This window comes from Pogona vitticeps, chromosome 3, assembly GCF_051106095.1.
Source record: "Pogona vitticeps strain Pit_001003342236 chromosome 3, PviZW2.1, whole genome shotgun sequence".
Taxonomy (NCBI): domain Eukaryota; kingdom Metazoa; phylum Chordata; class Lepidosauria; order Squamata; family Agamidae; genus Pogona; species Pogona vitticeps.
Genome location: NC_135785.1, coordinates 245912991 through 245928586, shown reverse-complemented (window position 1 = coordinate 245928586; position 15596 = coordinate 245912991). Strand labels below are relative to the sequence as shown.

The 15596-nt window shown below is 39.7% G+C and overlaps 1 protein-coding gene across 2 annotated transcripts in view; it reads right to left on the bottom strand.

Moving 5' to 3' along the window:
• The window catches only part of CWF19L2 (CWF19 like cell cycle control factor 2), a 100007-nt gene that overhangs the window by 77551 nt on the left and 6860 nt on the right, over positions 1-15596 (bottom strand). For both annotated transcript variants that reach the window (XM_072993647.2, XM_020803161.3), the window contains exons 2-4: positions 5555-5665; positions 4817-4930; positions 3093-3206 (exon numbers count right to left, since the gene is read on the bottom strand). In XM_072993647.2, coding sequence (XP_072849748.2) covers positions 3093-3206; positions 4817-4930; positions 5555-5665 — 339 coding nt within the window. The remainder of the gene's footprint in view (positions 1-3092; positions 3207-4816; positions 4931-5554; positions 5666-15596) is intronic.

Here is a 15596-nt window from a genome sequence, read left to right as displayed (position 1 = left end):
AGTAAAAACTGGTGGAAGAAACATCGATAATTTAGCATATGCAAATAACAACATATTACTGGTAGAAAGCAGCCATGGCAAGAACTGGCTACAAAGGAAGTCTAAAAAAGAAAGCGCAAAAGCAGAGTTACAATTGAACAGTGAAAAGACAAAATCATGACTAAGAGAGAATTACTGTAATGGGGACACTAAAAGAATTGAAATTGTTATGAATTTCAAATTCACTGATTCACTGATCAAGCCAAATGTAAACTGCAGCCAAAATCAAAAGAAGTCTGTTGCTTCGAAAGGCAGCTATGACTGATTTAGAAAAGACACTTAAAAGTAAGGATGTGTCACCAAAGACCAATACCAAGATAATCAGTGCTGTGGTATTCCTAACTATATGGATGTGAAATCTATACAGTGAAGAAAGCTAACAAGAAAAAAGTTGATTTATCTGAAATGTGGTGTTGGAGGAGAGCTTTATGGATGCTGTGGACCACCAAGAAAGTCAAAGTACGCCCCAATACTCTCCAACAGAGAGAATGACAAAATGACAGCTATCACATATTGCGCATATCATGGCAAGATAAGACTGAGCAGAAAACAGAACAATGCTGGTTGAAGGCAGCAGAAAAAGAAGCAAACTGAATATGTGATGAAATAATTGAATAAAGAAAGCCTCAGCCTTTGGTTTATATGACCTGAGCAGGTCTGTTAAGGATAGGACCTTCTGAATGCCCTTGGTTCACAACATCACTTTGGGAGCAACTTCATGGCATATGAGAACAACGATAGCTTATTCATATTTTATAATAGCGGCTTTACTGAGATGGTGTCTCAAGGACTGTCACTACCCCCAAACCCTTCCTCAGAAAAAGGTGCTCTCTAAATCAGCAGGACATCGTCCCGCTGATCAGAGGGCACAATGGTTTTATTGCATATTTTCCTAATTGTCCAGTTTTCCTCTTTTTATGACATTGCCTTGAAAACATTTGTGAACAACAGTACATAAATTAATGTAATAAGTCAAATGAACATAGGCATGAAAATATGTTAACGGATACTTGAAAAGCCAGTCAGAGTAATGTGGTTTTCAGGGATGGAGGCAGTACTGTATTTGTACTTAGAAAAAAAATCATGCACCATCATCCCACTGCTTTAAACTCAGCAGAAAGATTACTTGTTTCCTTTGGAGAGTCAGAAAACATGGTTTAAATGGAAGACGTAACACAACACCATGAAAGAAAAAAGTCAAAGATTATGTATATCTCACTTCTAAATAATTAAGTAACATATGGGGAAGCGAAAGAATAAGTTCATATGAATTCCAGAGGCTACGTTGCAAATGATCATTACAGCAAATCAAGAGATTAACAATTTTGTAGGGAACATATAAGTGATACATACTATACTACTACTGTGCTTCCACAGTTCCCAATGACCCCTTTGCAACCTGCCTATATCTCTGAACTTCCAGAGAATGAATAGAGTAATGAAAGTCCCTATAAATAAACCAACATTGCCTGGAGACTTCTTACGATGTAGGAGAGGAGAAACTTGGAGAAGCCATGAAGCCAAGAAAATTCCCTGGGGTTAAAACGGGCAGCAGATAATTATGAGTCTACTATGATATATACATGAAAGAAAGCCAAGACACCATGACGGCACTTAACAGGAGTGCATTCATAAGCTGCATCCCCTGAAAAATACTGCCGGGTTCATGGTGGAGCAATTTCAACTGAAATGGTTGCAAGTACAGTGCCTCTTTCCAAATGTTGGTGAATTGCTTGCATTGTCAAGAGAACAAAGTTCTTCTGCTTTCACCTCACACACCATTCATCATGCTGGTGAATTACAGTGATTCATCCCACGATTCTTCCTCCAGTGGTAAGTAACAAATAAACTGAACTATCTACAACATTACTGCAATGCGGATGGCTATGTAGCTGAACAAAGGAACAAACCATAATACCTGCTTTGGAAAACAAACTATATTCTTAAAACTAACCACACTCTTATAAATGAGTGGGCATCATGAAATGCATATAAATCCATTCTAACTGCACAGTAAAGAAACTAAATTCCATTTTAAATTAAACCGGTGCATAGAAGTTTCCAGCAGGTCTTTTCCTGTCCAACAAGTTTAACAACATTTGTATTTATTTATTTTATTTATTTATTTATTTAATTTATACCCCACCTATCTGGCCCACCAGACCACTCTAGGTGGCTTCCAAATATAAAATCAAATAATTTAGTTTCTCAAGAAATGATTATAGCAGCTAAGTTGCGATTGGAAGGAAATCTTAATTAGGGTAACTTCACTGAGTCCAAGGTTCATACACAATTTATAAATGGAGTCTAGTAAAAGAAGAATAATTTTCATGGACACATGCATAAAGTCCACATTTCAAAAGAAACAAGTTAAGACCAGGCATGAATTATAGTGTAATTAACATTTTAGTTTGCTTTTAATTTTACCTATATTCCACATACGTCCATAATTTTACATTGTGCAGTTCTCTGATATGAATAAAGAAAGATTGCCATGAACTCAGGAAGTGCCCTGGGGACAGTTACTACATCTAAGCCTCAGCTACCAGTATGTAATGAAGAAATAACAATGCTGAGCTGTAGTTATAAAATGTATTTGAATAATTTTGCAAATTCTACACCTTGATGTGTTTAAAATAATCTGAAATACTGTAAACACTGTGACTAAAAATAAACAGATTTGTTATTAAGACTTCCCAGGTTTGATATTAGGGGAGTGGGGGATTGTAACCTTGTCACTCCTCAAACTATTTCCATGATTTAAGTCCTTCAAAGTCATCTAAGTCTGCTTTTTCATAGATAGGTGGAGAAATAACACTATAAGTGCTTTTATTATTCTCCCTGCCCACTAACAACTTTATAGGTGAAAGACTGAAAGTGGATAAAGGACAGAAGAGGGAAACGTTAAAGATCTTTTCACCAATCCTAAAATCACTTCCTTCCCTGTAGATGCTTTTAGTGTCAAACGAGCAGAGAACAGTTCATATTAATTCTAGTTCCAGGGCTAAATGGCCTTAGAGGCTGCTTCCAATTCTGTGATTCTAGGCGCTTACCTGAACTTCTCTGGGACTTCCTGCAGTGTTTGATTGCTCCTCCTTAACCTTCCAAGCTTTGTCTGTGCTTGAAGAGTGTGAAACAGAAGCTTCAACCCATTCCTCTGATGAATCCTACAAAAACATGCTGAGTTTTAACATTGATTTCAGAGGTTTGAAAAAGGGGCTTTAAAACTGAGCCAAATGGTTCACGTGTCATTTGCAGAATATTTTGATATAACCTTCTTAAGTTATGCACACCAGCGTAAATCCAATGACCTATGCTTCAATGACAAATTGCCACAAGAAGTCAATGTATGCATTTGCTGTCCCATACAAATCACATGACTCAGCACATGACAGCAAACACCTATGCTGACTTCTCAATTTGCTACGATCCACAGCTGAAAGAGAATCATGGATTTAAGCTGGCACAAATATAGTAATAAGATTCCAGCTATAATACCACCAAAAAAATCATTAAAGGCTACTAGGGAAATCTAATGTGGAAAAAAGAACCATAAGGAAAAACCTAGAAAATAGTATAATTGAGTACAGCTCTAAATAAACGCCTACAGGAAATGGAAATGCTGCCCTAACCAGTGAGTTTCTGTGCCTGTGGTGGGAAGGAGGCTGGCGAGATTGGGAGATGCCCTGCCCACCGATGGCTAAAAGCAGATTCAGAGAGTTTTGCCCTGGAAGAAAAGGCATCCCCAAGGAATTCCAGTCAAAGGTTCAAACCTCTGAACCCAAGTGGATCCCAGCAGCCCAAACCCTCTTACATAAAATTATGCCTGCACAAGTTGATGACATTTTCAACCACAGGCTTTTTAGCTCATTAAGCTTTTCCTATTCCATACCGCCAGGTTCCGAAGTTCTAGCTCCAGCTGCAAGGAAGGAGTACGTAAATGCCACCAATTATGAGCCGAAGCTCTGCTACTGTGAGTGGATGGAGGCCAGGCATCACAGAAACAGAGAACGCATGCCCATTCTGCTCCCATGGAGCAGAATTTTCCTTCCAGGTTTCCTCAGCTAGAAGGGACTTGGAAGCATGTCTATGGGACGGACAAGCCACCTAGCTTTTGGCCCTTCCTTCCTACTTCCTGCTCCATCCCAGGGCTCTGTCCTGATTTTTGTGATGCCCCCACCTGAGCACTGACTACTACACCCAAGAAACGTGCCTGTCCAAGATCTCTAAGGACTGGCATTGAAGGGGGGGGGTAAGAGTGGCTTCCTTATGCAGGAGACAGATTGCTCTTCTGCTGCTATTCAGCCAACGGATACCTGAAGGACCCAATAAGCTACGACCTGCAGCAAGCACACCTCTTGGAGGAAAGGGTAACTGAGTGGTAACTGCACCTGCAGTGATCTCAGCTATAGCATTGCTGAGAACTGCCCTAAGTACTCTTTTCCTTCTCTATATAGAGTGTGAAATAGGAAAACAAAAAGGGTGTCGTCCACATGGTTTCTCTTGAGGGAAAAACAACAGGAAAAAAACATGCTACTGCCATCACTACAGGAAAGCCTTGTTTTCTCCATATTGCTTCTTTATGCTACCTCTTTTATATTCCTTATATTTGTGGCCAAAATAAAATAAAGACACTGCTGGTGGAGAGACCAGGCAGGAGCTACCTTTTTTGTGAAAGTCAGAAGCGTACTGCATTCCCAGAGGACGGACTGTAATTACTGTTACAAACACAGGAAGTAATATCACCTGAAACAACTTATCAAGTTACAGAACTTACAGAACTACTATCCGATGAATCATTGCTTTTTTCAACTGTATGCTTCTTTTTCTTTTCTTTCTTTTGTTTCTTTGAACGCTTCTCCTTTTTCTTCTTTTTTGTAGTAGAATGTTCCTACATAAAGAAGATTTATGAAGTGCCATAAAACAAGCCAAGACGCAATACAGTACAGCTTACTTTGTCATTTTAAATTGCAGAATACCTTCTGTACCAAGTCAGCTGTGCCATTTCCTCTCTCCGCTAGCATTGCTTGAATTTAGATTTACGTTGCATTCTGACAATTTATTTAAATTGTTTTATTTTACTGTACATCAGGTTTTTGGACAAAAAGATGGCATGTGTTCTTAAATGTTCAAAGAAATACATTTATGCTTCACAAACAATAGAAATATAAGCTGGCATTCTTTCCGAGCTGAAGGATTAATTCCATGGACAAATTAAAGGTTCTGGCTGATTAATGGGAAACAGCCCTTCCTCGTTGTTTATCATTACCAGAGCCCATCTATGTCCTCCAGACACATTTAACTTTTGGACAAAAATATATACTTCTGCAAATGTATTACCCTATTATCCAAATTACTATCTTTCAGTGTGTGGTCTATAGACCAGTGGTGTCCTGATTTCCCCCTTTTCTGATATTCCATTCCTGCTGGCAATGTGGGAAGAATGTGAGAGGACAAATAAATAATATTGCATCACCACAATGATTACTACATCAATTTACCCTACAAGGGTCACCTTTTTTAGTTCTTCTAAACGTTCATTCACATCAGATAGCATCCATGTATCCTCCCCTCGCAGTCGCTTCAGCTCTTTGCGTCGCTCTTCCTTTTCATAATCAGCTTTTGCCTAAAATAGAGAAACGAAAAAGGGGAAAAAAATTCAATGCACAAATGTGTGAAATAAATATTTGATACTTTGGTGAGATTCTTAATTTTGGATAAGTACTCTGATAATGTTCCATGATCATCAGCTGCTTATAGCAAAACTCAAGCTTAAACTGAAGAAAGCAGGAAAAACCACAGGGCTAGCCAGGTATAATCTAAACCAAATCCCTTATGAATATACAGTAGAAGTGAAGAACAGATTTAAGGAACTAGATTTGGTGGACAGAGTGCCTGAAGAACTATGGATGGAGGCTCGTAACATTGTACAGTGGGGTCTCTACTTAAGAACTTAATCCGTATTGGAAGGTGGTTCTCAAGTGGAAAAGTTCTTATGTAGAATCTGCATTTCCCATAGGAATGCATTGAAAACCATTTAATCCATATCTGCTCTTTTCCGTCCATAGAAACTAATGGGAAGCTGCTATTCCGCCTTCTGCTACTAGAGGGGGATATTTTTTCTTTTTTTCTTAGGTCAGGGAACAGTGTTAAAAGCACTTCTGACGAAGCTAATTTTGAAGCAATGGACTGAAAACCAGTTAATCCGTTCTGGCTGTTTTTTTGTTATGCAGAGGTGCGTTCGTACACTGAAGCATTAGTTCCCATAGGAACTAATGCAAAGCTGGTTAATACGTACTCTACCGCTAGGGGGAGATTTTTTTTTTAACCTAAGATGACCTAAGGTTAAAAAAAGAGCAGGAAAGGTTTTTTTTTTCCTGTTCTTATCTAGAATTTCTGTTCTCAAGTAGAAGCAAAATTTAGCAAATGGAGCTGTTCTTAAGTAGAATTGTTCTTAAGTAGGGACGTTCTTAAGTAGAGACCCCACTGTACAGGAGGCAACAACAAAAACCATCCCAAAGAAAAGGAGATGCAACAAAGCAAAGTGGCTATCCAACGAGGCCTTACAAATAGCAGAGAAGGGAAACAAAATACAAGGGAGATAGGGAAAGTTACAGAAAATGGAATGCAAACTTCCAAGGAATAGCAAGGAGAGACAAGAGGGCCTTCTTAAATGAACAGTGCAATGAAAGAGAGGAAAATAATAGAAAGGGAAAAACCAGAGATCTGTTCAAGAAAATAGTAGATGTTAAAGGAACATTTTGATAAAGGATAAAAATTGTAGGGACCTAACAGAAGCAGAAGACATCAAGAAGAGGTGGCAAGAATACACAGAGGAATTATATCAGAAAGATCTGGATGTCCCGGACAACCCAGAGAGTATAGTTGCTAAGCTTGAGCCAGACATCTTGGAGAGTGACATCAAGTGGGCCTTAGAAAGCTTGTCTAACAACAAGGCTAGTGGAGGTGATGGCATTCCAGTTGAACTATTTTAAAGCATCATAATGTATGTATTTATTAACCAAAAGTTACAGTAAGATCTGAAAACCATAGTATTTATTTGACCAGTCAAGAGAAAAAGAAATTGCCAAAATTAATTTTTTAAATTTTAAGAAAACCTGAGTATCACTCATTAAAATGATCATCGCAGCCTACACTGGGATCCATTCCATCAAATGTGTGGGAACAGAATTTGATCACAAGCTGATGAAATATGTACTTTTTCCCCCCATTTCCTTTCTCAGAACATAAAGCAAAATGTTAAGAAGCTAATGTAGTGGAACAACCTGTGCATCTGCTGGTTTATCATCTGAAACAATGATTTACTGGATCTCTACTTCACACAAATATGGAATGGAAAAAATTAGATTACCTTACAGAATAATATCTTCTGCTTCCTTAAAAAAATTTCACAGAATTTAGCTATCTAGTCCCATGACCCACCACATTGGAAAATAAATGCCAAGGATCAGATAGAAAGCCTACTAAACATGATTGGGATTTTTTAGTACAAATCCCATAATTTTCCATTCTATGGCATGAATAGGAAACCTGGCTGATCTCAAAGCTTTCCAGTTAAGGTCTTTCCGTACTCGTGTACCACATTTAGGTATCTGTAAAATGTGTGTCTGTTCGACAGAACTCTCAGAATGGACAATTATCAGATTTGTCATCCAAAAAATCCCAAAATCTTATTTCTAGTACCAGTATAATATTACAATTTGTAGTTCTGCACTGTAACTTGAGCCTGGTCTTCTCACTTAGTACAAAAGTGTAAAATAACTCGACTGCCAAATCAGGAACTGCCTTTACCAGAAATGGAAAAGTAGCTTGTGGCAGTATTACCAGCATCAGGGGAAAACATAGGGGTAAAGATTTGGAAGATGGAAGGGAGAAAACTCCCCCCCTTTTCCCCACCTTTTTTCTCAGCCACAGCTGCACTGCCTTATGGGGGCCCATGGAGTTGGTCAGTCAATCCCTCTTTCTCTTCCTTATCATATACAAAACGTCTTGACACTGATCTACTGGTTCAATTCCTGGAGATCTAAAACAGGATGGAGTACAATGGACCCTCGATTTACAGAATTAATCCGTATTGGAACGGTGGCTGCAGGTCGAAAAGTCTGTAGGTCGAGGCTCCATTGACCTACAATGCATTGAAAACCGATTAATCTGTAACCGGCCATTTTTGTTCCATTTTGTTTTTATTTCCAGTCTGTAGGTCGATTCTCCGGCTGCAAGTCGAACCTAAATTTTGCGGCCAGAGAAGTCTGTAACTCGAAAAGTCTGCAAGTCGAGCCGTCTGTAAGTCGAAGGTCCACTGTATTCCATTCTTATTCAAGACAGTCGGAACAACCCACCACCACGGCAAGCCATGCCCAATTTCCCCCTCCCATTTTAAGTGTGAGAAAGCAGAACGGTGGACCAAGATAAGAGCAAGGGGAGAGGAGGATGCACACACACACACATGGGCACACATTCCCAGAAGAAATTGGGAAAAAAAGTAGAGCAATTGCATGAAGGTGCACAACTGAACTGTCTAAAAAGATATCAAAGACTCAATCACAATGTTAGCTGGAAAAAGATAGCGCAGACAGACAGACAAATGGATGCTGTGGATTCCCTGTCTGTTTCACAAATCCATTTTAGTGAAGCCACAGTATAATGAGGTGGTTCTCACCAAGACCAGATTATTGATTGACTGATTGACTGATTGATTGATTGATTGATTGATTGATTGATTGATTTGATTTGATTTGATTTGATTTTATACCTCGCCCATCTGGCCTATAAGACCACTCTAGGCAGCTTATAGATAAGCTTTTTGTGGGCCTTATCCCCATGTGCCATGCATCTTCTCAAAAGAGTCACCAAGGTTACGAAGTCTGAAGAAAGAATGATTTTTAAAAAAAAAAAGAAAAAAGGAGGAGTAAGGAAATGAGAGAGAGAGAGAGAGAGAGAGAGAGAGAGAGAGATGGAAACTCTCCGAGAAGGCATTGTTTGATAATGCTTTTGCAGTGGACAGAAAAGTACTGAGGAGAAAAGCATTAGAGCATGGCCTGGATATGCCTAACAGGTGAACAGATGTGGGTTTCCCACCACAAGCTACTCAGCTGTAAAAGATTTTTCATAGGTGGCTCCACACAAGCGCAGAACTAGTCTGTGTGAATCACAGAAACTGCAAAGATGGACGCACAAGCGTCATTCCACATAAATGAAATAAAAACAAGTAATGCAATGCCTGAATGTAGATTTTTTTTTCACCCCTGGCACTAGAAGTAATTCTTAGGACTGACAAAGATGCTGAAACTGCAGGACAGAAATCTGCTAAATGCTTTTTTTTAAAGGTGTTGTAGGTGGCTGCAAGATTCTCAGTAACTGGAGAAAGTGAAAAATTAGACTTCCCATTAATTTAACTGCATTGATTTCTCTCCATCACCCAACTATCACCCACTACCACGGGCAGCCCCAAACATCCTAACTACAATACTTCTATCTTTAAAAACATCTACAGTCCTCATCCCTAAACCTTCTACCATTCCCAAATTTAGCCACTCCAAAGGGTTTTCCATTACCACTCAAACTGCAGAAAGAAGAACCTGTTGGTCCGATTGCCTAATACACTCTCACATACATACTGACATCAATCTTTTTTGTTCCCTTCTCTATTTTATAATTAAATCCCCAGCTAGTTGCAGGTGTCATTCCTGTGCTATAAAAGCTAAACCTAATGGTTTCACATCTCTCGACTCTCACCCAATGCAAGCATTTTATTCTGAGCCAGACAGAGCTCATTAGTGCTGTCCAATACCGCAGAAACACCCGCCAATTTTCCTCCTGCCCTTACAGATTAATTTCTGCCTTCCAGTAATTTCACCTCATGTCATGAGCAGTGGCTGCATTTAACTTCTATTGTTCCAGGCACTTTAGAAAGTCTAATGCTTCAAAACACCTAGCAGATGTTCACATGCAAATGTGTGCATGCACCAGCAAGAATTTATAAAGCTTGGCTTTGCCAATGTATATGTGGAATAGTTGTTTGCCGTTCCTAAACATTCCTAAAATGACATGCCATCACAATAAAAAAGCATCTTTAGAATCTGTCAAGTACAGCTTATTATTTCCACAACAATAATTATCAGTGTTCCTCATCATATAGCGGTTCAGAAAGAGCTCACTATCAAAAACCACATCAGACTTTTGTTTTGACATGTCAGCCATATTTTGTAGCTATGAATCTGTGCGCTTCACTACATATCAGATCAATTATACTACTAAAACATCAGCTGCTAGTTCCCATCTCTATGTATAAATAGATCACATTTAGGCATTTGAGCAATTGTGTCTAGGCTTAAAGTGAGGAGGGGTAGAGATTGTGTGCAAGTCGAATACAGTGGGGTCTCTACTTAAGAACTTAATCCGTATTGGAAGGTGGTTCTCAAGTTGAAAATTTCTTATGTTGAATCTGCATTTCCCATAGGAAAGCATTGAAAACCATTTAATCTGTATCTGCTCTTTTCCGTCCATAGAAACTACAGTGGAACCTCTACTTAAGAACTTAATCGGTTTTGGAATGGTGTTCTTAAGTTGAAACGTTCTTAAGTTGAAGCAAAATTTCCCATAGGAATGGACTGAAAACCAATTAATCCGTTCTGGCTGTTTTTTTGTTATGTAGAGGTGCGTTCGTACATTGAAGCATTAGTTCCCATAGGAACTAATGCAAAGCTGGTTAATACGTACTCTACCACTAGGGAGAGAATTTTTTTTAACCTAAGATGACCTAAGGTTAAAAAAAGAGCAGGAAAGGTTTTTTTTCCTGTTCTTATCTTGGATTTCTGTTCTCAAGTAGAAGCAAAATTTAGCAAATGGAGCTGTTCTTAAGTTGGATTGTTCTTAAGTAGAGACCCCACTGTATATCAGTTTCAGTTGAGACCTCTGCAGTTAAGACTATAAAGCTCTGGAGTGAAACCAACACACACAGGAATGTTAAAGGTGGGCATTATGCGTGAGTAAACCCCCAGTTTAAGCCCCCAGGTCTCTGCTCAAATGCCCAGAAAGGGCAGTAAACATATGTATACCAATCTGGGGGATGTTGTGTGGCCATGGTGCCCTGCCAATACCATCTCAGTGATCCATCCATATATGAAACGCTATCAGAAGCAAGAAATGCTGAAAACATTACAGATAGGGAAGAAGCTAAGAAAGAGCCTTGCCCAATCAAGATACCAGAGAGAAAGGAAAGGGTAGTTTTACACAGGCTGTACAAAAAAACACACACATGAAATACAAGCTTGATACACCTAATGCCATTCCTTACTCAAAGAGAGCAGAAAGTATCTTTATCAAAAGTAAAGCACAGTACAAGCAGTGGGATAGTCCGACCTGGAGATCGCTGCTAGAGAGAGGACCTTCTCTCTGATTTTTCTTTGTACCAGACAAGCAAGGCATGACTTGGAACTTGCCAGATCACAAAGCCACAGAGTAAAGAAAGGACAAGCAATGCAGCTCACTGCAGTGGCGTAGCTTGGACTGTCCCAACTTACTAACCTGACAGAGATCTTCAAGGTGAAGGACCTTCTACTTATTTAAAACACTGTATATATTTCCAGCCAGTGAACTGGGCAAGAAAACTTGTACAGATTTTTTTCCAAATTTGAAATCTGTGCTTTTTTTTTTTTTTTGCATGTTGTCTACGGACGTCACAGGTTCAAACTGAGTAAATCCCGATGTACAAGATGCTGTGCTGGAAGGCTCTGCTCAATCTACTGTTTCCAAATAAGGAGCTAGGTTCCAGTGGATGGCCTCCACTTTTGATTTTAAAAATGCTGCAAATTGGTCACATGAGATGCTAGGGGAAGGCCAATCATTGTGTCCAGTTCTGAATAGATCACGTACTATATGGAAAAGTTCCACCTGCTGGTTCAAAGCTTCACTTATCCAGACAGCGAAGTGAGCTTTTCTAGCAGTCTTCACCATAGCAATGTAAAGGTTAGTCCCGATCTTGGAAACTTTTAAATTATTTTCCATCAGATTCCACCTCCAAATGCTATCCAGCCTCCTCCTGCTCTGCTTAATAGCTCGCAGCTGTTGGTTAAACCAGGGCACTGGAAGAGCTCTGTGTTGGAGTGGGCGTTTAGGTACAATCATGTCAATAGCCCTGATGGTGGCGGTATACCAGCCATCCACCAGAGCCTCGACGGGGCGCCAGCCAGATCAGTCGGAATCCCTTGCATGGCATCCTGGAATCCTATAGGATTCAGTAGCATGCGGAGGCAGACCATTAAATATGTCCCTGCTCCCCACAGGGAGAGAGAACCATTGTGATGTTGCATTTTATTAGGTGGTGGTCCGACCACAACAAGGGGACTAACACAAGGTTAGACACTGTTGGGCCACACTCACTCTGCCCAGTGGAGAAAACCAGGTCTACCACGTGACCACCCATGTGGGTGGGGGCGTTAACATATTTTATAACCTATAAAGCCCCACATGGTTTGGATCCAGGCTATCTGAAGGACCATTATCTTCCCATATGAGGCTTTCCGGCTCTTAAGAACTATTCTTAAGGTAGAGGAATTCTTTCCCTTAGGAGGTTAGGTAATATCTTTTCCTTCCACCAACTATGAATGTATCCCTGACTGCTGGTCTTCAGTTTTCTAAGCTGCTTTTAAAGTTCTTAAATGTTTTTAAATACTTAAAGGATTTTAATTATTATTATGGTTTAATTGTGCTTTCAATTTGAAGTGTATTATGTTTTTAGTATTGTTTATTATGAGTGGCAGGTCAGCTCGCTGCTGGACAGGGCACATGAATGATACTACATAAATAAATTATTGATAGTAACAAAACCCCAAAATACACACAAATAATCCAAACCAATGTAAAGTTATAAATTTATATTTTGGCTGTAAAAGTCAAATCAGAACCAGAACCAGAATTATGATTAATTTTTCATTCCCTTTCAAATAATACACACAACTCTATCTCCTTTCTTTGGAGCTTTGGGTTATTATTATTTTTTTAGTATCCCCAGCACAGACCCTCCAGTTTCGAGGCCTACTGATGTGATTCTGATTTAGAAGACAAGGATGCACATGTCCAATAAATCCCTGCAAGGGAAGGGAAAGCTAAGAGATCATGACTGGCCACATGTTGCCAGAAACTGAGAAATTGTGTTGAGTAAATACAAATGAAAGAAACATGCTAAATCAGATTATGCTTTATTTAGGCAAAAACAATGTTTGCATAGACTAACACGGCTACCTCTGCATAACTGGGGTCACTATCTACATCATGGCATGTAGAAATATTCTCAACTCACATATACAAATCAAACTGGTAATCAAAATCAATATTTGTTACAAAATATGCATACATCATGACATGGTAGTGACAATGGACTCTGAATGTCCCTGTGAACACAATGCAAGTATAGGCCCATGGGCAGACTGCAAGTCTTACATTTGTGGGCCAGCCTTGTCAAGTACACATGTGCTTGTAACCAGAAGATTAGCTGTGAGCACAACAGCAGTGATCAGTATCAATGAAACGACACATCTTCATAGTATATTTCTATAATGCATTTCAATATTTACACCTCGTAGACACTTTTGCTGCTAAGCATTTATCTGGTTCAAGGACAACAGCTACTGTAATTCACTCAAAGGACGATCTGTCATTATCTGTCTTCTGTTTCACAGACAGATGTTATCATTATAACAAAATAAATCTAGAACTATTTTGTCCCTTCAGTCCCACACAAACCTAATTTGGAGTAAATCCCATTGAATCCTGTGTGCCTTCTGAACAAATATACAAAAGATCAGTCTGCAAATTTCAGAAGAGATTGGGTGTATATCACTCACTAACAATTATTCGTTCTCTAAGAACCAATACGAGACATTGTGGGTTTTTTTCCCTTCCTTCCTGAAATAGTGGAGTTTTTCTTCCAATGTAGTGGTTCCCAACCTTGGGCAACCCAGGTGTTCTTGGACTGCAACTCCTAAAAACCCCAGCCAACACAGTTGGGGGTGAAGCCTTCTGGGAACTGCAGTCCAAGAACACCTGATTTACCCAAGGTTGGGAACCAATTTCCAGTATAATATTGCCCTCAAACTTTCTTATTCTTCTCATACTTCTTAGTCTCCAAGAAGTGAATGGCAGCTGTTACAGAGGAAAAGCTAATCAATGAGATCAGTCACATGTGGGCAACTGGAAACCCCAGATTATATTTACAGGAGAATAAACAAGTTCTGTTCATTGTTCAGCTGGCCTTGCCTACTGCTGCACTGAGAACCCTGGTAGACAGAGCTGGGTGAGGTTAACACCACCAGCCTCATCCAACCAAGTCTCTGTAATGAAAGTGAGGTCAGAATGCTCATGCAGGATCAGGTCCTAGATGGCTGTTGTTTTCCCATTCATTGACCTAGAATTTAACAGCAACACAAAGAGTGAGAAGGGGAAGAGATTTCTTTTTCTCTCCCACCCCCCACTTCCCTTCCCCTGTTCTCCCCTCGCCTTAAACTCTGTCTTGGAATCTGCAGCTGCAGCCTTGCTGCTATCTAAAGGAAGTGTGCTAAAAAGAAAGACTGCCCCACCTCTGGGCCACAAAGGTCTCTGGTAGCTCTTAAAGGGGAAAGATGGCTTAAATCAGGATCCTGTGCCCTGGAGTGCCACCGCAACCCAGTCAGGGGCACTGCAGAATCCTCTCATCCATCACCACTGCCTCCTTCTCCTTCTCCTTGGCTGGCCCATCTCCCTGCATGCCGGCTGGGATTATGCCTAACATCCTACCCATAGATAGGGTAGAACCCAGGGGTTAGCTGCTCCCCTGTCCGCAGATGTCCACTTTGTGCAGCAGGAGGAGAGGCAGAGGTGGTGGTAGCACCCTTTTTGTACCAGGTAGGCTCCAGGATGGGTCAAGGGAGTCATAATTGTGTGTGTGTGGGGGGGACCTAATGGTTATTCTAAGTAGAAACACAAGTTGACCCGTACTTTTTTTTAAAAAAAAATCCAAATCATGCCCTCAGTAATCTACTGTATATACCAGGTCTATATGCCAATGTGGGTAGGTCTAAGTGTCATGAAAACAGATCAGCATACAGTTAAAACAAAAGAAAAAGGAATCTAAAGAACAATTACTTGTATAACACATTTCTAACTACTCAAGCATACTAACTTTGGAAAAAGTACTAAGGCCACTCTAGCATGTTCTGATGAGAAGATTTAAAAAGTATGAAAGATGTAAACAACAAAGATATTATTTAAAAAAAATCTTTTCAAAACTCTTCCATATGAAATCTAAAAGATAAGTATCATTTTTGTATACACTGGCCAAGCAATATTATAGTCTACTCCTCTACACAATAGCTCAAGTTTCTCTATGGAAAGAGAAGCATTTTTTTCATACAGTTTTTTCCACCAAGTCTAATCACTCTGTTTCTGAGAGACTCTATATAGTTCCTTCTGTGTTCTCTGAAGCAAAACACACACTCTTCACAAACAGGAAGAGGGCACTGAATTTCAAATACATTTGCAGGAACAATCAGTCTTGCTAG